Below are 23,395 nucleotides of genomic sequence, written 5' to 3'. Positions count from 1 at the left end.
AGGCAATAACAGACCAAACAGCAACTGAGTGGTAGGAAACAGGGCTGCAAGTTACTGAGAGAAAACAAGTTTAATGTTAAACCAGAATTTGGATATGGGCCTCAGCAAAGAGAGGACAGCACAGATTTCATCCCATGAGACTGCTCGGGACAGTCAGCACTGCTCTTTCTCTAGGGCTTGGGGTGGCTGGCTCCAGGATGGATGGACAGCAAAATTGTTTGGCTCTTCTTTGAGCCCCAACCATCATTTATGTACCACTGATCTCTCTTTGAAAACCCTCTCTTCTCCTGAAGTCACCTGTATTCTTTCCTCCTTTTAAACAGCAATTTTAGGAAAATATCCCTTACGAGATAATAAATCTCAAGATCACCTTAGCACCACTTTCCTGCAGCTTCACCCAGAGAATTTGCATTTAAGTCCTTCATCTTTCCCTCTAGAAACAAAGCCTGGATCCATGAAAAATAATTTTGAATTAGAGTGAAGCTTGCCAATTAGTGTTCTGAGTAAATGCGAGCATTCTCCGTGTACATCTTAGCAAGTAAAAAAGTTGGGAAACTCTGAGTTAGAGGTAGGGAGAGGCATATGTGGATTTTGTGTTGGGGAGGGCCAGAAGGAGGGATAGGACAAAAAGAAGTTGGTCATAGGACTGTGAAATCCATCTGTGTGTGATGCCAGTTGTAATGGGTGCTCTGGACCAGAAAGGGCAGAATGGGAGGAGGGATGCCTAGATTGTGACGGCTTCTGTCTCCCAGGGGAAGCTTGCTGAATATTATTAGGGGATTAATTTCATGTGCAATACATGAATCTCCAGGCCTGGTGATTTACTGTAATTCTTTCTGGCTGTATTTTAAATCCTTGAAGATAATTAAAAACCTGCACCTTGATGGTATGCCCATTTGATGAAACACTACACAGCAAGCAAAAGGAATGAATTATTGAAACATGCTACAAAATGAGTGAATCTCAAAATAATTATGCTGAGTGGAAGATGCCAGAAAAAAAATGATTTCATTTATATGAAATCCTAGAAAAGACAAACTAATATAGAGTGATGGAAAGAAGGTCAGTGGGTGGCTTTGGAATGAAGGGAAGGGAAAGGTGAGAGAGAAGGATGCATCTGCATGTCAAAATTGATCAAACTGTACACCTTATGTGCCATTTATTGTATGCCTTTCATACCTCAGTAAAACTGTGAAAAAATAAAAACAATACAAAAAACAATAAAAATTAACTTTTTCTCTTTCCGTTCAACTCAGATTAAGGGATCTCCTAGTTGAGAAGGTGGCCAGGCCCCCACCTATTTGAGGAACGAAAGCATCATCAGAAGTGTAAAGATATGGAGAAAACTATGTTAACCAAAACTCTTCTCGAGGAAGAACATTATACATGGTTGAGAAACAACTTGTGGAAATAAGATGCCCGAGAGCCCTGTTCAGATAAAAAGAGAGGCCTTCTATAAGGTCTGGGTGCACTTAGCTGAGGGTTTTCATATTTCTGGGTGGGACATGCAAGTCTGGGCCAGAGCCGAATTGCTTGGGATGCTGGAGAAGGGGCAGTCTGCTTCCACCAGGGCTCTTAGTTCTCTGCTGTTCCCTCAAGCAACACTTAGCTTCTGCTCCTAATACATCCTGAACAAATATTTAAAGAACATTGGTTTGAAGGTATGCCAAATTACTAGTCTGCCCAGCCCCAGTCCGAAGTCCAGTGTTGAAAGAAGTGGAGCGAGACGTACATCATAGGCACTCCTCCCCCTGACCCCCAGAGGGAATGTGCAATCATATTTCTGAAAGAAGAAGAGCTTTAGAAATCATTCCTGCAGCAAGAGAACGCATAATACTCGGAGAATAATTGCACCTCACAAGGCTGGGGTCAGAGGCACACGGACTTAGACTGTGAAGTCTTCAGAGGGCATGAGAGGGAAGCTGACCCACCAGAAAAAGGGCGACAGCAGTGCCCAGGATGAAGCCCGCGATCACGTCGGAGCAGTGGTTCCGATACTCAGACACCCGGTTGAGGCCTGTCAGGAAGGCTGTGCAGAGGGTCCCGAGGCACAGCACCGGCTTGGCCAGTCGACTGCTCTTTGTCTTGATTGTGCTTGTGATGTACATCTGCAGGAGGACAGAGACAAGTGAGTGACTGGGCAGCCTCTTCACACGGTGCATATGCACACGTGTAAGCACACACGCCAGCACATGCAAACAGGGGCTGTGCCAAAGCAGCCATGCCAAATACTTGAACAACTCCACTCAGCTACTTGCTAACGAATGTGGGCAGGAAACTAGTGCAGCAAAACAATGAATACATATACATGAATCAGGGTGTTGTATTCTAATGGGCATGTGAACAGAAATTACAGTGAGAAAAAGATTCAGAACATGCAGCTTTTATGCAACAAATTACAGAAGCATTTGGGGTATTAGGAAACCCATGTAAGATTCTCAGATACCAAATAAACCTTCTACGAGAATGAATTTTACAGAGAAGGCCAGGTAGGTGAGCGGCTGCACATTTTACTTTTTGCGTCCCCCACAGTTCTAGCAGCTTCTTCACACTTTCAGTCAATGAATACAAAAGCATTGACTGAGCAGTTGATTGACTGAATTAGAACTTCAAAACCAGTGTGTCACACAAAGAGGTTTCAGTTGTGCTGGGAAGTTGGTTCCCACATTCCTGGGGACAACTGTGATCAGCTCTATCCATTCATTTAGTCTAGTGTGTTTTAAAATATTAAACTTTTCTGTATTTGCTAAGATATCCAAAAGGTTGGGAAGACCTGAACCAAGTAAAGGATGATGTAATTTGTGACCCTTGAGATGCAGACTGTTCTTATGTCATTGTGAGGGGCTGGGTAAGACTGAAGTTTCATATGCTCAGTTATCAAATGAATCCTGGTGGCCTGGAGTTAGGAAAATGTGCTTCTTTCAAGAAAGTACTTTGTTAGATCACCTTTGAAGATGATTACAGGAGACCACTAGAGGGCATTATTGATCCATCATTTCTTAACAAATGTGATAAATGAATTTGCGACCCTGAGAAACAGTATGCGGATGCTTAAATTACAGTCTACAGTGTGGCTGGACGGCCTGAACACATCCAAGTTCAAATAGGGGCATTTTACAATGTTACAATGGAAACTTAACTTCCTAGAGTGATGCTTCAACACTGGTGTGAATACAAAAAGATGGGATTCTCTTCACTGTATGTAACAGACACCCTACAAAACTGGGGTTAGATCTGTTAATAAACGACAGCATATCATTAGACCATTCCGAGGCTGTGTAGGAAATGTTACTTAACATTTATACTAGATATATGTAAGTTTATTTTTTTACGCTTCTATATTGTTTTTAAATTATATCCTTTATAAATCTTTCCTGTAAGATTAAAAGCTATTAAAAGCCTGGGCCTATGGTTAGTTAGTATTCTCCACAGTATCAACTAATACTCAGGAGATATTTGTTGAGTAATTTCTGAAAGCACTTCACACATAATAGGGGCTCAGAGAATGTCCACACAATTGGAATCTTGTATTGGGGTTTATCTGATTATAGTGTGTCTGTGGGGCGTGATCTGAATTGGATTATATCTGAATTCTTGAAAACACGTGCTATAGCAGCATTTCTTCTGACAGAGCTGACCAAACATACTTCTTTCTTCCTAAAAGAAACCTATATCTCATTTGATGAGACATTAGTTTTTATGAGTAACAGATCTATTTTTATAACGGTGTTGTAAAATTAATTTCACACAGCAATGACTTGAGTTTGATAAAAATTCAGAGAAAGGGGCAAGAGTACACTGCTTCATATAGCTTAGATTCTAGATAATTTAGGACAAATCGATACTTTGAAAAATGGAAAATACGCTGAATGTCTTAGAGGACTTTCTTTGTTTAAAAGCTATCTTGGCATAATTTTTTTTTTTTTTTTTTTTGGTGAAGCAAAGAAGCCTCATCGAGCTACTACTGATCTGTTTTGTAAGTTGAAGCATCTATATTATTTACATTCATGTTTCCTTAATGTGGGGGCAGCTGAAATAACTTTTATCACGTATTCATTAAAGAGTAGATTTAAAAGGAATAGCTAGGAAGACTTATTTTGGCTAACTGATGGTTGACAAGTTTATCATACAGATGTGATTCTGTAAATGGGACACACAGGAACCATTGTTTTAAAGAGAATATTCAGCAATTTATTTTAAACTCTACTAAATAGTAGTCCGTCACCTTTCTTCCACCCTGAAGGTAAGTATTCGGGGCGATGGCCCGGACACTCTTCCATCAGAGCCCAACTCTCAGTAGAGAGTAGTCACTCCCACGGGAGGGGATGGGAACAAGTTTCCCTGGGGGTGGGGCAGGGGCGTGCTCAGAATCTCTGGGAAGAGCGGATAGTTTGAAAGGAGTCTTTCCTCTGCCTTCTCCTTCCCTCAGCTTTCATTGAGAATCTCTAGACTACTCATATCCTGAACATAAAATAAGTTGAAGTAAGGAAAAGGGTGTTTTCAACCAACAGCTGCTCTTCCCCAGGTAAGTACACCTCATAGCCAGCCTTTGCGCTGATCCCACACTTCTCACACTCAGTTCTGAGGAAGCATAGACCAGAGAAAGGTGAAATTGTTTCCAAAATGCATGCAATCTAAGAGTGGAAAAACAAGAGGGAGACCATTGTTTCTTCTTGCATTTTAAGACTGTGACACAGTTTAGGTTTTCTCTGATGAGAGCAAAAAATTTAAAGAGAAGATTATGAGAGGTGGGGGCAGCCAAATCCTGTGTGATTTGGGGAGCAGAGAGACGTGAACTTTTGGGTGTTGGGGGTCTGGTGGGATCATCCATGTCTCCCGGCAGAGTGACGGAGAGGAGTGTGAAGAGCTGAGGAGAGCTACTTCATCCCGGGCCTGCTGCACTGCCGGGCAGCCATTCACATACACACACACACCTGCAGAATTACAGGGAGGTGTGAGAAAGGTAGGCTGTTCTGGAACCAATCAGAAAGTTGGCAAAGAGTGCTGGGACAGTGAGAGAATCCCAGACATGGTGCCGGAGCCTGGGTCCCAGCTCTGACTGTGTGTTCTCAGCTATTCTCTGGGACCTCAGTTTCTGTATCTGTAAAATGGGACGATTTGACTAAGTGATTATCAGCATTCTTTCCAGAACGAATATCCTGTGGCAGGCAGGATATGACATTGGGATGTTGGGGGTGCGGACAACAGCATGATATAATACAGGAGAAACATGTTATAAGGAGGCTTTAAAAATCACTATAAACGACAGTGATGAAAGAAGTGAGGCGAGGGGGACAGAGAGACACAAATCTCAGCCCAAACTCGACTTGGGCGAGAGGCAAGGCTCGCATACTCACCGTGGCGTATAAGGCGGAATAAATGCTCAGAGCAGCGTGTTTGGAGGGAAAGGATCTCCGAGCCTTTTCTATCACATCCAGGTCCCCAGTACAGATGTTCCCGTTGTTTATGAACTGGTGGTGCGCTCGGCAGTCTGTGCTGTTGTAGTTCGGCTTGCACACTGTCAGGAAGTACGGCGTTAGGTGTCCGGTGACCACTTGTCCGGCGTTTACAAAAATGTCAGTAGCAAAAAGTCCAAATGCGAACACCCCTATAAGGAGATTTAAAATAATTAGGAATGGCAACATGCACCATTGATTGGTTTTGTCTCTGAGAGGGGACACAGTGGTGAGCGTCCACGACAATCTATCAAAAAGGTCCTCCTCAGAGTCAAATCGTCCCCTCACCTTGATCTTTCCAGGGAGTGGTGTCTGCTTCCCAGACCACTATTTCTTCCAAATTGAGGCATTCTGCTATTAGCATTTTATTGTTTTGCATAAGTAAACTCGAAGCAGCACGTTCTAATGGAAAGAACTTGGATTTTGGAGTCATGTAGATCTGGGTTCCAGTCCCACTTTTGGTGACTCATTCACAGTGTAACTTATTTATCTTCTCTGAACCTCAGAACCTTCAGTTACAAAATGGTTGGGGGGAGCGAAACCTCAGAAAAGAGTTGGAAAGATGAAATAAGACAGGTGCAAAATGCCTGCTATGTGGCCCAGCTTTAAGTAGTTACTTATCATCAGTTCTCTTTCTTTCTACAGAAAATATATACTCCCTGGTCTTGTTTGGAAATGCAAACCCTCCTCAGAGGAGTTATCTACAACAGCATGGCCGATGAGAGTGAAAGAGGTTGTTAAGGAGTTGCCCATAAAAGAGAGAAACAAGGTTATTCCAGAAACCTTGATTGAATTGGATGTTTCATTTGATGTTGGAAAGAGAAAATGAGAAGAAAGGCAGAGTGTTAAAGATGAACATTGTTGACTATATTGGCTTCCTATTACTTCCGTAACAAATTACCGCACACTGAGTAGCTGAAAACAACACAAACTTATCCTCTTATAGTTCTGAAGGTCAGAAGCCCAAAACAGGTTTTACTGGGCTAACATCAAAGTGTTGGCAGGGTTGTGTTCCTTCTGGAAGCCCCAGGGTAGAATGAATTCCTTGCCGTTTCCAGCTTCTAGAAGCTGCCTCATTCCTTTCTTTGTGACCCCCTTCCAGCAATCATGTCATTACAACCTATGTTTCCATTGTCACATTTCCTTCTCTGCCTCCCCTGCCTCCCTCTTATAAGGACTCTTTGATTACATTGGGTCCACCTGGATAATCCAGGACAATCCCCTCCTCTCAAAGTCCTTAATTTAAGCATGCCTGTAAATTCCCTTTTGTCACATGAGGTAACATATCCATAGTTTCCAGGAATTAGGATAGGGACACTTTGGGATAGGGACACTTTGGGAGAGGGAGGAATTATTCTTCCTACCACATTGGCTTTGCTGTTTGGCTAAAAATCCTGTGGATAGGCTACATTTCTTAGATTTAATCTGTTCTCTGGTAAATTCCACAGGATTAGGCCCATTAAGCTTGAACATGGATAAGCAGAATTCCTTATAGTAAGCTTCACCGTGAATTCTTCCAAAGCCTACACGGTACATCTATAGATTATCTGTGGACTGTTCTGTGAAATATATCAGGAGGGGATGCGCAGAGCCAAGGTATGTGCAAGTCACTTAAAAGGATAAAGAAGACTTCAAATGCAGCTCAATTATGGAGGAAGTTGGCAAGTGTGAAAGGCAGAATTAACCCTCATAAATGTCAAGGGTCGGGTAGAGTTTCAATTAAATTCTTCCCAATTTTGACAATATTCAATGTCCTGAATCTGAAAATTGTGCTGATGTCAGCGCCCAGAAGTTAATCCATTATAGCAGAAGTGAAGACAAGTTTGGCTGAAACCTTCATCTGGTTTTCATTCTGATCTGTATTGATTGCTATAATTTTCTTTTTTGTGGCTTTGCCAGGATGTGCTTTATCACACGAGAACTGGCTCTTTTAATGGCTTCAGCCAGCTCACCCTCATAGGGTCTGACCTCTGAGAGGAGGCATTCATTGATCATTCGTGGCGATTTTCAAGCCCAGGTGCTAGAAGTCTGAATGGATAGGGATTCTTTTTACGTCTTCAATCAAAGACCAGGTCTCTGGTATTTTCAAGGGGTAATAAGTCTGTCTTCACACTTTTCCAGGAAACTAGAGTAATTTATGATTGAAAAGGGGAAAGCGACAGCATTTTCCTCTGGCATTTTATTTGTCAGAAATGCTTCCAATTAGGGCAGGCTTGTTCTTTCTGAGACCACAGATTTCTAGGCTCCTTGCAGCAGCATCTGAAGTGCCAGCTCTATGGTCAGAGTCACTCTGTGACGGCCAGCTTTCCTCTTCACTGTCATGTGACACCTTGGCTGAAAGTTGCTCTCCTTTCTTCTGTCTGCCTCTTCTGGATTATGTCTGCTTCTCCTGATGGCTTAACAAGCATCTTCCTTCCACACATTTCCTCCTGGTGCATTTGTTCGCACTTCAGAAGGCCACTGTGGCAGCCTGGGGAATCCACGTGCCTGGCCCAGGCCATGCCAACAAAAGGCACCGGAACCTGCAGCAGTGACGCACAGACCTCAGATCCTACGGGGCTTTTGTAAGGAACTCCAGCCATTTCTCTGTTCTTCATCCTGAGCTCCTTGTGTGTGTTTCACAAGCCTCAGAAGCTAAAAATAGCTACTTTTGTCCTGAGATTCGGGTGGAATACCATTTATGCTCTCCTGTATTGCAAGGGATGATTTGAAGGAGATGTTTTAAAAATGTCTATATACCCTAAAATTGGTGACTAAAATTCTTTAAGTGAGATTATATTTTTGACATTTTAACAGACACAGTTTTCATTCCTGTAACCCTTGCTAATGGGTTCTATTTATCTCATGGCTGAGCGCCCCACAGCTTCAGGGGAGCTGGTTACATTTCTGAATGGATTTACAGCAGACGCAGAAGTCTAAAAGCAAAGTGCTCAGGGGAGGATGCAGCAGACAGAACCCTGCCTGGTCTGGCTGAAGGAGTGAAGGGGCACTGCCACGCTCCCTGCCTCATGCTGGTTGTCAAACTCCAGGGGCAGGCAATAGAAATCTCCAGATTGAATTTTGGAAATCCAGTTGAAGTGTATCCTGTGCCTCTTAGGCTGTAGCTCAGGAGCCCTGCAAGCCTTTTAGAGATGTTTCGCATCCAGCATGGTATCAGAGCAACAGGGTCCTGCACCAGCAATGACAGAGGGAAGGTCAAACTGGTTAAGCCCACCAGACCCATACATTCTGGCATGGGATGGAGTGGGCAAGTAGTTGGGAATTCCCACATCCCTAAGGGGTGAGGGGCATTAGAACGCTGAGAGGACCACGAGGCTAGAAGAATCGTGGAATTAGGACAAAAAGACTAGTATCTGTTGATGATATCTGTGGTCCCTGTCATGATGAGATAGATCAGCCAAGGAAACCTTTGCGGCCTAAAAGAACCTGACCCCCATCAGGCAAGTCAAAGGATGAAGAAAGAGGAACATGAAGGTGTTAAAAAGTCCTTACGTTTTTCCTTGGGATTTTACCTGGATCCATCTGACCTCAGATAGAATGTCTCTGGACAGGTTAGGATCTCTGACCACTAGTAATTTAGGACATGGAGGTAAGACTCTGTGACTTGGTCCCTGCTACGGAATCAGTGCAGGGTTCCACCCTTTTTCCCACAAGAAGGTAGTAGTAGCACAACCAGGAAATGTGCCTCGTGAGGATCTTTGTAGCCAGAGATAACCGGTGTGTTTGCAAAGGGTAATAAGGCTCATACCAGGATACCTTTAGGCCTCCCAAACAAAGAAGCGGTCAGAACACATAACTGCTCATTGCCGAGCAGGATCCTGTTGCTTTCCGCACAGGAGACCTTCCTTAGGAAGCATAGACCCGGAGTAGACCCAGCTTAGGTAGAGTGATAATTAGCAGGGACTGGGGAGTGAGCAAAGGAAGGACTGACTTCCTTTTAGGCACAGAGAACCTGTGACTTTAGGGGGAGCCTCTGAACTGAAGGCCCATTGTTCTATGTTAAACTATAAATGCGTAATTTTCCAATTTAAAATGGCACCTTGCTGACAGCCTCTGATAGAGCATCTCGTAAGTGTCCACTACAATATATATGAAGACAGTGAAAAAAGATGGAAACTCCTAATTCCAATCCAACGGGAATCAGTGAGAGGTTTCTTTCTGTCACACACACGCAGCTTTACCTCGTGGAAAACTCAAGCTTCTTCTCAGAAGACAGAGGTCACTGGAGAAAATCTAGGGAGAGATTTCCTGTCTCTCCTACTGTCTGGCCCCCAACTCAGAGATCCAGAATTTAGACTACTTAGCAAAAACGATTGCTGCCACTCCACTGGATGAGTTGTGCTCTTTGAATTTGGCTGGAGCTGTCTCCTCTCCTCCCTCATTCTTCTAAATGTATGTAGAGACACACCGCTGCACAATGACTAGGCAGGAAACGGCAGGGGAAAGGCCTTGGCATCCTGCTTCAGAGAGGAAGAGAGGTGCACGCTCTAGAGAGCAGTGCATGCTGAGCACTGCAGCTTTGTGTGCACCCATCTTTATAGCAGTGGGGGTAGGAGGAGAGGCCAGACCATTGGATTTGATGAGCTCTAGAAAGCCTGCTAACTTAGGTTTGGACTTGGTGCTCTGCACACCAACCTGCTCTCAAGCTTAAGCTCTGAAAAGAGGGCCAAGAGCAGTCACACACTTTTATCTGTTAATGAGCACTGAATGTGTATAGATCTTGCCCCACTGAAGAGTGAACAGGGGTGGTTGCCAGAGGCAGGGGGTGACAAAGGCAGGGGGGTGGGCAAAATGGGTGAAGGGGGTAAAATTCCAGTTATAAAATAAGTCATGGAGATGTGATGTACAGTATGGTGACCATAAACAATAAAACTGTGTTGCATATTTGAAAGTTGCTAAGAGAGTAGATCTTAAAAGTTCTCATCACAAGAAAAAAATTTTTGTAACTATGTATGGTGATGGATGTTAACCAGAATTATTGTGGTGACCATTTTACAAAATATACAAATATCAAATCATTATGTTGCGCACTTGAAATTAATATAATGCTATATGTTACTTAAAGCTCAATTAAAAATAGTGAATAGGGAGAAATAAACAATCACGTATTACATAGGGTCTTGGAAAAAATACTCCTATTTTAGACTAGTATGGTACCATTATACCTCTTTTTTTGCATCCCTTGTCCTAGAAGGAATTTTACATTTGTGTGATTATTCAGTAATGTCCATCTCTCCCATTAGAATAGTAGAACACATTAGGTCTATAAGAGCAGAGAACACATCTCTTTTTGTTTAACATTGTCTTCCAAGCACCTAGTGTCAAATGTGGCACGTTGTAAACATTTAATAGCTATTTGTGGAATCAATGAATGAATTGCTTAAGAAACCTCAGAGAAGGTTAACAGGAGAAGAGGAAAAAAGTACAAAAGAACTTGGGTAAATTTTCTTACTCATGTCGATGTCTCACGTCCCTGATGCTACTGAACACAGTGTTGACATCAAATCATTTAGCATGTAAGCTGTCAGAATCCTGTCTCTTTTTTATAAACTTCACAAAATCCAGCATACTGCTAGGCACCTAGCAAATAAAGAGAATAACTGAAAACTGGGACTTTGTAAGTGTCTCATGAGGCGGGAAACTTTTAAGTCGTAATTTGGGAATCGAAGTAGTCTCGATTGTCAAGAGAGTAAGAATGAAAAAAAAAACCACCTTTAAATTGGAGTATGAAGATCCACGCTACACACGTGGAAGACTTTTTACCAGGGACATTTGTGAAGCACGATGCGTCTGGAAGTGATAACGAACTTGGGAAATACTGATGGGTACAGTTTTACTTAGACAAGCATGTCTTTGAAAGAAATATCCCCGTTTCTGAGAAGTTGCAATGGTTGTCAGTTCAAATATTAACACATAGGCACATTAAAGCATGTCTTCTACACATTTTTATGTGGAGAAACTAACACATAGGACTTTAAAAAAGAAAAGGATAGTGAAAAAGACATCAAAACCAGCTATCTGGGTTAGGTTGGTGACGGTACTCTCTGAAAAGGGGAGGAAAGTCTACTTCCTCAACCTATCTTCTCAACCTCTTATCAAACACTTCTAAAAGGACTGCTCTTGTGTCTATGTATAGCCAAACAATGCAAGGAAAGAGAGAATCAGAGAACTACTCTGTTGTGTGATATTGAGAATGCTTGAACATTTTCTTGTTTTCAAAATTTAACCAGCTTTGTGAATCTTTTGTGGTAGCTTTTCTATTATGATGTTGAAGAAACAAGGAAAGTTGCCCTCAGTTCAATTCCTGGCCTTTGTTTTAGGGGGAAAACTGATGCAAATCTTACTCCACACAAACAAGTAGAAGCAAGTGGCATGGGTTCACCAGTGCCATTGATGACAGCAGAAGGGGAACTCTGAAGGGGTTCTTATTATCAGTTTCCTCAAAGTACATTCTGATTCAATCACCAACTCTTAGTTCTAGGTCGAATCTTTTGTCAAATCACCATTGTAAATAAAATACAAGATACAAAGAAATGAATACAGTTCATTTTTTCTTTTTCTTTTGCCCCATCAAGATCCTCAGTGGAAAATTTCAATGGAGGAAGTCATTCAGCTGTTGCAAATGTGTTCTCAATTAAAATGTGAACACCATCCCTTCGAGAAACAACCATTTCTTAAGAAAAAGATGGTGAAATGTTTTCTCAACATGCTTTATTCAAACTGGAAGTTTCCTAATGAAGATATTTATCTGCAGTTATGTTCATCCCATTTCCTTGTAAGCTGATAAGATATTTGAGTAAGACTGCCATGGATCCTAGGTAATAATAATAAGATAATAATAATGATAGCCAATGCATTGTGCTTCGTATGTACTAGGTATTGTTCTAAATGCTTCGAAATATTAGTTCAAGTCATCCTCACTACAACTGTGTGAGGTAGACACTATTATTATCTCCACATTTCACAGATGAGGAAACTGAGGCACAGAGAGGTCAATTAACTTGACCAAGTTCACACAGCTGGTAAGTAGAAGAGCTGGGGTTAGAAACTAAAAAGTATAGTTCTCAATCTATACTCTTAATCATAACTCTCTAAGCTTATATTTTCATGTACTTAAAAAATATGGGTAGGCATCAGGCCATGAAAAAAGCATTTTAGCTCTGTATGCTTGGTAGCACCCACACGTGCACACATGCATGCACACACACACACAGAGGCACTATGAAGAAGCAAGGATTTAGATAGAGCACACCCCTGATGAAATGTATGGCATTTGTCACAACAGAACAAGAATTCCTGTTTTTTAGCCGAGAATTTTCCAACAAGAATATGATAGAACACCTATGATATCATCAAATGAGGCACTTTTCTCATCACATTGGCGATTAATCTGACTTTTTTCCTGGTATAATACAAATGTCATTGTTGCAAATTGATCGCCGTACATCAAATATTATCTAATGCGTCAAAAAGAAGTTTCTGACAGAATTGAACACATGGGTTCCTCAGACAGTTCATTTCAGGGATTCACGGAACAACATTCTTGTGATCTCTTTCTCCTACAGATATTGTGAAAACACCGAAGTCTGACAGCAGTATACTTGTCTTGATGGCAGGGTTTTAATCCTAAGAACAGATTGTATTTAAATCAATTAATCTGAACTTCATTTACTTTATCTGTAAAATGGGTTTTAAATAGTCCCTACATCACAGGGTTATTCTGCAAATCACAGAAAATAGTTCTAAAAATATTTTGTAACTTGTGAGCTCCATAAGATATTAGTTACTATTATTTTTATAACTGAGGGATGTGGTTGTCCTCAGTATTTTAAATAAGTTGATTATAAATTAATTTTTAAATAGCGGAAAGAGATAAGAACCCTATAATTCTAACAACCTCAAACACGTATTTAACTCTGTATGTTATTCCCACTCTGCAATAATAAAGCACCTTTCATAATATGATGAGCTGGTGTTTTTGAAAATACCCTATATTTGTCATTATTATAACTACTCATCATAAGTGAAAATAAAGGATAATTACTTAATAAGGATGATGGGTAATCAGCTAGAAAACCCCCAAATATTTTTACAAGTGAAAGAACAAATCCATTTCTACTTCCCCAAAGCATAAAATTACATGATGTCTTGATGACATGGTTATATCTCAACAGGAGTGTCTTCTTTACTCCTCCTTTCTCAGGACAGCTCCTCCACGCTTTCTCTCTCAAATGTCTGACTCCTCCCTCATTCCTGCTAGTTTTTAAATGTCTGGTTCTCAGTTCCTCCAGGCAGCGTGGTCCCAATGCTGATTGACAGAGACAAGCATCCTAAAAGTCTGCCAGAGGCAATGATACTTTTACACTAAAATGCATGGAGGATGTGGATGCAGCGAAGTCTAGGAAGTACACACGAGACAAACTAGATGTGGAGAGGGAAGATTCTGGATCCCTTGCTTACCAAGGAATCTAAACGCAGGCATATCAAAGCTCGAGGACTTCCAAATAACAGACTTCAAATCCTACCCGTTCTGATTTGTGTTTCTGTTTCTAAAGCTGAAGCTGATGATCTGAATCCACTCCCATTCCCACCACCAGACCAGCACCAAGTCTCGAGGGGCAGCTGCCAGCCCTGTTGGTGACTAAGGGATACTGATCTGGGGAGCTGCCCTCTGATCTGGGCATTTCCTAACCACTTTTATTATGTTCTGATGTAATACTTTAAATTGTCTCCAAAACACATACTGCTTTTTTCTTCATTATAGAAAACTTTGAAACTGCCCTTAACCAATTGTTAGGAGCCATTTCTGATATTCAGATAGTATTCTAGCACCTCACAGTGTCTAATTTTATGTGTACAATATCTTGCATAGCAAAAATATTCAAAGAACTTTTTTTAAAAGTCTTTGAAATATACTTGTTTTCTTAAATTTTTACAGCACTGGATCTGAACTGAGGGTGATCGTGGCCCCAGGGAACATTTTGCAATGTTTGGAGACAGTTTTGATTGTCACTAATGGGGGAGGGGTGCCACTGGCATCTGGCGGGTAGAGCCCAGGGATGCTACTAAACATCCTACAATGCACAGGACAGTCCCCTACCCTTATAGAGAAAAGAATGATCTGGTCCAAAATGTCAATAATACTGAGGTTGAGAAACTCTGCTTTACACCAACTAAGTTACCTGGAGTGCCATGAATTTGCATTGGCTAACCTGCAAAGTGCTAGAGAAAGCAACAATCTGCTCAGTTCATCATTTTATTTGAGTTCAGCCCCTAAACACTAGTGCTCGGGAAGGCCCTTGGAAAAGGGTCACTGGAGTCTCATTTGACTAAATAACTTTCCTCTTGATAATCAGAGCAACCTGTAGAGTTCTGGGCCAGGAGTCTCGTCCGGGTCTGTAATATTCTGCTTCACGGAGGATGACACTCAAAGGGGAGCAAATTTGTCCTCTGCACTGAGCAGAGCAACCAAAAGCAGCCTCATCACAACTTCTTGAGACCTGAGCAGCCTTGATCCCTGGCTGTGCCTTTTAGGTCAACCAAGGCTCCAGCTTCGGCATTCCTCCTTTCCCTGCATCCTTGATCACCACCCACAGAGCCAATCATGGCCCCTCGTAGGAAGTACCAGACATCTTAGTCTCCAGGTCTGGTAGCTTGGCTGCTTATGGGGTCCAGAAACTAAGGTTCCATTTTTTCCCTAGGATCCATCCTTGTTTTCTCCTCCTGATCTATATACTTGATCTTCAACTCTGGTTCTTGTTTCTGGGTTGTGGAAATATCTCCATCTGCTTAAAGGTCCATGCCCTGCCTTGCTCTTGATATTTTTGTTTTATGGTCTACCTCTTGTCTCAGAACTAAGGTTGGGTGCCTGGGCACTGCAAGTTATTTTTAGACTACCTAGCCAGGCTCACCTTCCTCTGTCAGCACATAGAGCTGGCCTAGTTCACCGGGCACCTGGTTTCCTGGGGTGGTCATCATCCTGATCGCTCGGCCCCGCTATGAAGTCACTGCCAACTCTAGACGATTCTCACTGTGGGACAGCCTCCCCCCACCATTTAACATTGTATGTCTTCCTCCACAAGCTCCCTATTTCCTTTCCCTACATTATTTTTCCTCCATAGCACTTATCTTCTAACAAACACTACAATTTATTTATTTTGTTTAATGCCTGTCTACCCGCACTAGAATATAAACTCAGTGAGGGCAAACCTCTTTCTGTTTGTTTCACTGAGATATCCTCAACACCTTCATCAGTGCCTAGCGTAATGGTAGATGCCCAATAAATTATTCGTTGAAGGTTGAATGAATACGAGCAGTCCCCCAGTTCAAATTTAATTATAAATACCAAATGCAAATAAAAATGGACTGATTGAATCAAAGTCTCTTCAGATAAAATGGATTTAAATGACTTTCAAAATTGAGAAGGATTTTCTCATTCTGGAAAAGGCTGACATTAAGCTTGTCTCAGGGTATCAATTCTTACAACCATAAAACACTGTGACCTTTGAAACTGCATTTAAAATATTCATGCTTCATTTAGATCACACTTAATTTATGGCAATTAATTAGTGATACATGAATTAACTGTTTACCGTGGCACTTTCTATTCTGTCTGGTGTTACCCAGTCCTTAGACCTGACCTAAATGGCATTAGACTTGCCTGGAATTTAATTAAATTTTTATTAGAAGTAATAATGGAGCAACTATGCAATCTCAAATGGAAAGTCCATAATAAATAGCTTCTGGATGACAGGCTATTTCAGGTGCTAATAGGCAGTCTAATCTTGCCATATTTGGATCTGTTTTTTCTTTAACCTAAAAGAAAGGAGTTAGGAAGGCAAAGTTAATTTAGTTTTCCTTCCATATGGCAAACAAACCAAAATCCCTCATTAAATTCTAATGCTTTTTATTCATTACTCTTCAATATTAAATTTAAAAATTCCTATTTAATAATTTATATTTACAAGAATATGTTCACTCAGGTATATTTGTGAATGAAAAGAATTTAACTGAACTTATCTTCATGAATTTATGGGAAAATGTGACTTCCTTATTTTGTCTTTGTTGCTGAAAAAGGAATGCAGGGTTTTATCTTTTGACAACATAAATCTGTGTATTGTTGTTGCTATTCATTTTCATGCAATACCAAAGGGAATGATATAAGAAGGGAAAGGATGGAGAGGGAAACAAATGAGGAAAGGGAGAAATCTAAATACATGTCACTAATTTGGCTACATTTGTTTTCATTAAATATTGGTCAAATTTGTTAGTTCAGCCAATTCCTTTCCTCCCTTCCCACATCATGTAAACAGAACTGAAGAATTTATACAACAGTTTAGAAATGGGTAGAGGAGTTTGGCTATGAAGGATTATACCTAAAGCCTGAGAGGAATCTTTCTTATAACAAGAACTGTGGGAAAAAATTGGATTTGTGAATTAGAGGAATTTAATCTTCTCTGTCAAGATCAACACAATTAGCATTTATCAACAGGAGGAGATGGTTTAATTTGAATATTTTCTCTTTGATTTCACTTGTCTTGCCATTTTCTTACTTAAAATTTAATTTGGATGGGGCCAGCCCTGTGGCCTTGTGGTTAAGATCAGCACCCTCCACTTCAGGAGCCTGGGTTCAGTTCCTGGGCACAGACCTACACCACTCAAGAAGCCATGCTGTGGCAGTGACCCATGTACGAAATAGAGGGAGATTGGCACAGATGTTAGCTCAGGGTGAAGCTTCCTCAAGCAAAAAGAGGAAGACTGGCAACAGATGTTAGCTCAGGGAGAATCTTCCTCAGGAAAAAAAAAGAATTTAATTTGGATCTCTGAGACGAGGCAAGGAGTGCTCTGTTCAAGTCTATATCACACAGACTAGAGAAGACAAGGAATTTGGGAGCCAAGGTACCATTTTAAGCTCTGCTTTCTACATTGAAGACCATGTTAAAGAACTCAGCCAACCTTCTGGAGGGCCTCTATTTTGACAATCCTCCCCCTTTTTAAAAAAAAAAAATGATGTTTAGCTCTTTTTCTAATTTTAAAATTATATGTAGTTATGATAAAAAATTGGAAATTACAAAACAATAGAAGGCAAAAAATAAAAATTATTCATCCATTATCCTACAACTCAGAAGTGACAACTGTGAACTTACAGTATATTTCCCTTCAATCTCTTTTCTATGGGATACACGCACATCCACATCCCCAAACACACACAAATACATACACACTTATATAATGTATCCTTTTTATTTTGAAATAATTATAGACTTACAGTGTCTTGACTTTCTTACATAACGTTGTATCTTGAATATTTCCTCTTTCACTAAAAATTCTTAAAAATACCATTTTCTAAGGTTGAAACTTACGGTGGCAGCATTATTTTTTTTTAATTATACTATTACTATTAATTTTTAATAATTATTATTAAATTATATATTATTACTTCTCATTTACATTTTGATTAAATAATTTTAGTCGATAAAATTAATCTGCATCTCTGATCATTTCCTTAGGATATATTATTTGAAGAGGAATTTTGGGTTCAAAAGGACAGTTAGGGGCTGGCCCAGTGGCATAGTAGTTAAGTTCACATGCCCTGATTTGGCAGCCCAGGGTTCATGGGTTCAGATCCCAGGTGCAGACCTATGCACCACTCATCAAGGCATGCTATGGTGATGTCCCACATACAAAATAGAGGAAGGTTGATACAGATGTTAGCTAAGCAACAATCTTCCTCAAGCAAAAAGAGGGAGATTGGCACCAGATCTTAGCTCAGGGCCAATCTTCTCCACCAAAAAAGAAAAAAAGTTATTTTTAATGTTATTGAACTATACTGTTAAATTGCTATGCAAAAAGAGTATACCAACTTAGTCTCACCAGAAATGTATTAGAATCCCAAGTTTTTCTCATGCTTGACAGCATAAAGCATTATTTTCTTTAAAAACATTTTCTCTCTGAGGCCAGCCCAGTGGCATAGCGGTTAAGTTCGTGTCTTCTGCTTCAGCTGCTTGGGGTTCATGGATTTGGATCCCGGGCACAGACCTACACACCACTCATCAAGCCATGCTGTGGCAACATCCCACATCCAAAATACAGGGAGATTGGCACAGACGTTAGCTCAGGGACAGTCTTCCTAAAAAGAGGAAGATTGGCAACAGGTGTTAGCTCAGGGCCAATCTTCCTCACCAAAAAAAAAAGTATATATATATATATATATTTTATTACTTCATTGGCCATTTTTGCAATGATGATTGTATTCGTTGGGAAATACCATTTGTAATGGATTCTAGAATAATTACATAAACTCCAAAAGTCATGCCATTTCAGCTTAATTAGCATAGTTAGCCGAAAACAATTGTCATTTTCTAATGCCAATTGCATAGGATGTATTCTGCTGGCTACTGGGCTTGAAAAAAAGACTGTTAAACTCCTTACAATAATGTTTCTAATACATTTTGATTACTGCCTTATTTTACTTTAATTTTTTCAAAGGAAACATCTCTATTTAAAAGATCTTTGTTTCAAGTAGTACTTTTTTTCCTCTTATGAAAAAACATTAATTCAGATACTCAGAAAAAGTACATTACCTTTCTCAAGATAAACAGACTCCTTCCCCACCTCCAACTCTCCTCTAAGAAAAGTCATTGTAGACTTCTCTGACTTTCCCTTATAAGTTGCCTTATTTATGCACTTTAATTTCCTAGAACTAAGCTGAAGAGTGATAATAAAGTTAATTAAACAGGAGGCAGTGAATATTTAAGAATCAGCATTTATGGAAGCAATTTTAGACAGATCTGTGATTTAACTAAGTATATCTTTGATCTTTGCTCTTTCAAAAAAAACCAAAACAAAACATTTATTAAAAATTCATTATATGCCAGGCACTTTGCAATATGCTGTTGATATAGAGTGAAAAAGATACGGTCTCTGCTCTCCAAGGGATCACAAACTAATCGAAGAACAGACTTCAGTAATTACGGTAATGTGGTAAGTGCACAGAAAAGACATAGGGGGAAGGCTCAGTGGGGACCTGGAAGAGGAGGTGGCTCCCTGTCCAGGTTGGTAAAGAGGTGCTGTGGAGCAGCATTCGGAAGGATGAGTAGGATTTTTCAGCTTTAATGGTGAGAGGGTGGCAATGGGATATTCTGGGCAAAAGGAGCAGCACGTGAACAGGAACTGCAGTGGGGCATCACACTGCCCTTCTGAGGGCCTGGAAAGCAGTATAGCTGGGTCAGAGAAGAGGTCCTTCTGAGGGAGTAGCACAAGATGAGGCTGGAGACATGAGAAGACCTCAAATCATGAAGGGCCTTGTAGGTTATGTTGAGAACATTAGAGATACATTGAAAGATTTTAAGCAGGGAAATGACTTGATCATATTTTTTGCTCTAGAAAGATCTGCAAAATGGTCAACAGATGGCATTTTTGCAGGGCTGGGGTGAATGGAGGCAAGTTGCAAGACAAGATTTAGAGAGACCACTTAAAGGGGTAAGAAATCGAAATGACCCAAACCAGTGGCTCTCCAACTTTAGCACGCATCAGAACCGCCTGGATAACTTGTCATCAGATTATCAGGCTCCATGCCTAGATTTTCTGATTCACTAGGTGTGGGGTGAGGCCTAAGAATTTACATTTCTAACAAGTTCCCAGATGGCTTAGGGTAACTTCTAAGTTTTTGATTTAAGAAACTGGACAGATCCTGGTGACATAAAACGAAAGCATGAAGCAAGTGTTTCTTTACTCAGCCATCCTCCTTCCCTTTCACTGCTGATTCCACTAATTCTCCAAGACTTACATGCCGCCTGCTGGCTGCCTCCCTACTCCAGCATCCTCTCCCTATGAGCAGTAGCTCAGGCTGCTGAACTCCTACTGATCTCAATTGAATGTCCCTGGCTTATGCTCTCAGGATCTACCTCTCTGCTAGCTTATGATGGACCCTAATGGACCAATGTGCCATTGATTATGAAAATAGGAATTTGATACTCCTCCAGGATGAGAAATTTCTACTTTAATAGTTGTCTTCCTGAAACCATGCCTCAGCCCAAGGCAGCAACCAAAGTGGGAATTTCAGGTACCACAATAGGCAATCTGCAGGATTCATTCCTGGATGGTGGGGATCTTCTGACATTCCTTGATGAACAGAAACTTGCCCTGTCAATCCATATAGGCAGACCTATATAAATGATAGATGCCAGTTAAAATTTCCATTCTTTGGATTCTGGCCCAGCTGGACTGGGTCACAAATAGGTATGACTTATCCTTGCCAAAGAAAAATAACAATGACTTTTACATGGAAAACAGTATGGAAATTCCTCAAAAAATTAAAAATAGAAATACCATACGATCCAGCTATCCCACTACTGGGTATTTATCCAAAGATCATGAAATCAACAACTCAAAGAGATTTACATACCCCATGTTCATCACAGCATTATTCACAGTAGCCAAAATGTGAAAGCAACTCAAGTGCCCATCAACAGATGAATGGATAAAGAAGATATGGTATATATATACAATGGAATACTACTCAGCCATAAAAAAGACAAAATCATGCCATTTGCAACAAGATGGATGGACCTTGAGGGTATTATGCTAAGGGAAACAAGCCAGACAGAGAAAGACAAACACTGTATAATTTCACTCACATGTGGAAGATAAACAAACACATGGGTAAGGAGAATAGATTAGTGGTTACCAGAAGGAAAGGGGGTGGGGAGAGGGTGAAAGGGGTAAAGGGGCAAATATGTATGGTGATGGATAAAAGCTAAAGTATTGCTGGTGAGCATGATTCAGTCTACACAGAAACTGATATATAATAATGTACACCTGAAATTACAAAATGTTATAAGCCAATATGATCCCAATAAAATCAAAAAGGAAAAAGAAAAGTGACTTTTAAAGATATTTCCATTTAACTGTAATCTAATACGCCCCTGCTTTGAGACACTTGCTTTAATTACGTGAGCAGGAAGCAGATCAGACAGTGGTCACAAAATCTTCTTCCCAGAATCAAATTATGTACGTGTGTGGAAACATTCTTTCTCTTTCTCTCTCTTTCCCTCTCTCCCTCTCTCCTTCCTTCCCTTTGGTAAAAGTTACTTTATCCCATTTCGAACCAGATTCTTCATCTGCACAAGTAGGACTGCAACCTACCTTACAGGGTGTTCGGTAGATTAAATGAAATAATGTATATAAAGCGTCTAGTCCAGCATCCTGTATAATAAATATTCTATTCTCTCCTTCTCTTTTCTCCTTGATGATTTATTATCTAGCCACTCTGGTGGGAAGTGACCAAACTCTGGACATCTTTGAAAGGCATCACTGTTAGGAATGAGTGAACTAGACAGTGGTGACGTCATATTGATTAGGGTATACCCAAGGAGCTGACCACAGATTTCCACAGGTCATTCTGCAAATACCATCAGTAAACGTCGAAAACTATTTTAATGTTGAGCTTTGCTTCTTTTAAATTAGATTTTCTTAGGCTTCCCATTCTACTGCTTTCCTCGTTTCACTCCAATCATATAAGTTATTGCATATTTGCTTTTGACGTGCTCTCTTGCTCATAACTTGAGGAAATTCAACCCTTTTCTATAATAGGAAAAAAAAAAAAGGGATCAAGGATAACCAAAAGAGCTGAGAGCATGTTGTATTCTGGTCCTCATGTTCTCAATAGTCAGTTCTATATGTTCTAAATGGCACCATGGCTGGTTTGAATCCCAGCCATGTTCACACTTGGGGAGTTTTATCCTGGCTCCCAAGAAGCAGGTATTTGCAGGATCTCATTAGAATGCTGTAGTACTTGTATTCGTTGAGTACTTACTGTTGGAGAGACTGCAAGATCTATATTCGTACCTATACCCATGTATACATTCATTCCCATATCTATAATCACCATCCATATCTCCTCAGAAGATTTTATAAAAGTCCTAGAAGGAGGGACGTAGAACATGCCTTCATTATTCCTTGTCATGAACCCTAATAAAAGTATTTGTTTTCCAACTTTGGAAAGGCATTATTTTCAAGAACCTGATGGGCTAGATTTCCCATACTTTGTTAAGTTCCCTGCATAACAAAATTACTGGATGGGAAATCTTTGTCAGGAAATTTGATTATTTCTAAATTCATTTTATTGGTCTCCCATGCTGTCCCTGTCCTTGTCTAACTTAGCTAAAGGGTATATAGCAATACCCAGGCAATATTAAAATATACGTCCAGAGAGAATCTCATATAAATGTAGTATAGGGGAAAAAATCAAAGCTGAAATAATTTGTAAGACAATTTAATAAGTACTGCTTCACCTCAAGGATAAAACATTCGACTTGGTACTAGGATCAGGCTCAATTTCTGCACTTCCTGGAAAATCCCCAAAGCAACCCTTGCTTTTAAAGTTGATACTGCCAGAGCTTAGTTTATTTTATCGAGTGTGTTCATCTTTAGTAAATTTCACTTGTAAGTAGGGGCTCAGCTCAGCATGCTCTTGTACTCACCTATGAATCTTATGATCCTTCGGAGTAAAGGGTTCAGGTAACAGCATTCTCCGGTTAGAATTGTTTTCTCCTGGGCAATCAGAGATTCTCTGGTTGACTTTATGAAATACATGGATATCTCACCAATAAAAATCTGGGGAAGGAATGTTTAAGAAATGTCAAGTTGGAGAGCTGTCTAATACAAGAGATCAGTGGCTTTAAAAAAATTCTTTTTTGAGGCTTCAAAATCCTTTCAAAAGATAGCATGTTGGAGAGATGGAGAGTTAACTAGTAGATTGCATTTAACTTTTCAAAAGAATTGGAGAGAGCAATAATCGATAATTTCAGACAGATTTTAGGCTATAATATTAAATTCTAAGGTTATATAAAAACATAAGTTGAAACAATAAATTGTAATAATTTATGATAAGGCTCACTCATGCTGAGATTGAATTTTTTAACTGAATGTGTGAGTTG

At 40.3% G+C, this 23,395-nt stretch overlaps 1 protein-coding gene and 1 long non-coding RNA gene across 2 annotated transcripts in view; one reads left to right on the top strand and one right to left on the bottom strand.

Moving 5' to 3' along the window:
• The window catches only part of PLPPR1 (phospholipid phosphatase related 1), a 118,675-nt gene that overhangs the window by 8,536 nt on the left and 86,744 nt on the right, over positions 1-23,395 (bottom strand). Inside the window, exons 3-5 of the mRNA XM_046655405.1 lie at positions 22,940-23,072; positions 5,358-5,608; positions 1,932-2,108 (exon numbers count right to left, since the gene is read on the bottom strand). Of these exons, the coding sequence (XP_046511361.1) occupies positions 1,932-2,108; positions 5,358-5,608; positions 22,940-23,072 (561 nt within the window). The remainder of the gene's footprint in view (positions 1-1,931; positions 2,109-5,357; positions 5,609-22,939; positions 23,073-23,395) is intronic.
• On the top strand, positions 1,998-10,201 carry LOC124236415 (uncharacterized). Its single transcript, XR_006887720.1, has 4 exons — positions 1,998-2,128; positions 3,941-3,976; positions 4,430-4,525; positions 6,102-10,201. It is a non-coding gene; the product is annotated as an uncharacterized LOC124236415 (long non-coding RNA).

This window comes from Equus quagga, chromosome 1 (assembly GCF_021613505.1).
Source record: "Equus quagga isolate Etosha38 chromosome 1, UCLA_HA_Equagga_1.0, whole genome shotgun sequence".
Taxonomy (NCBI): Eukaryota; Metazoa; Chordata; class Mammalia; order Perissodactyla; family Equidae; genus Equus; species Equus quagga.
This window is presented reverse-complemented; position numbering and strand designations above follow the sequence as displayed.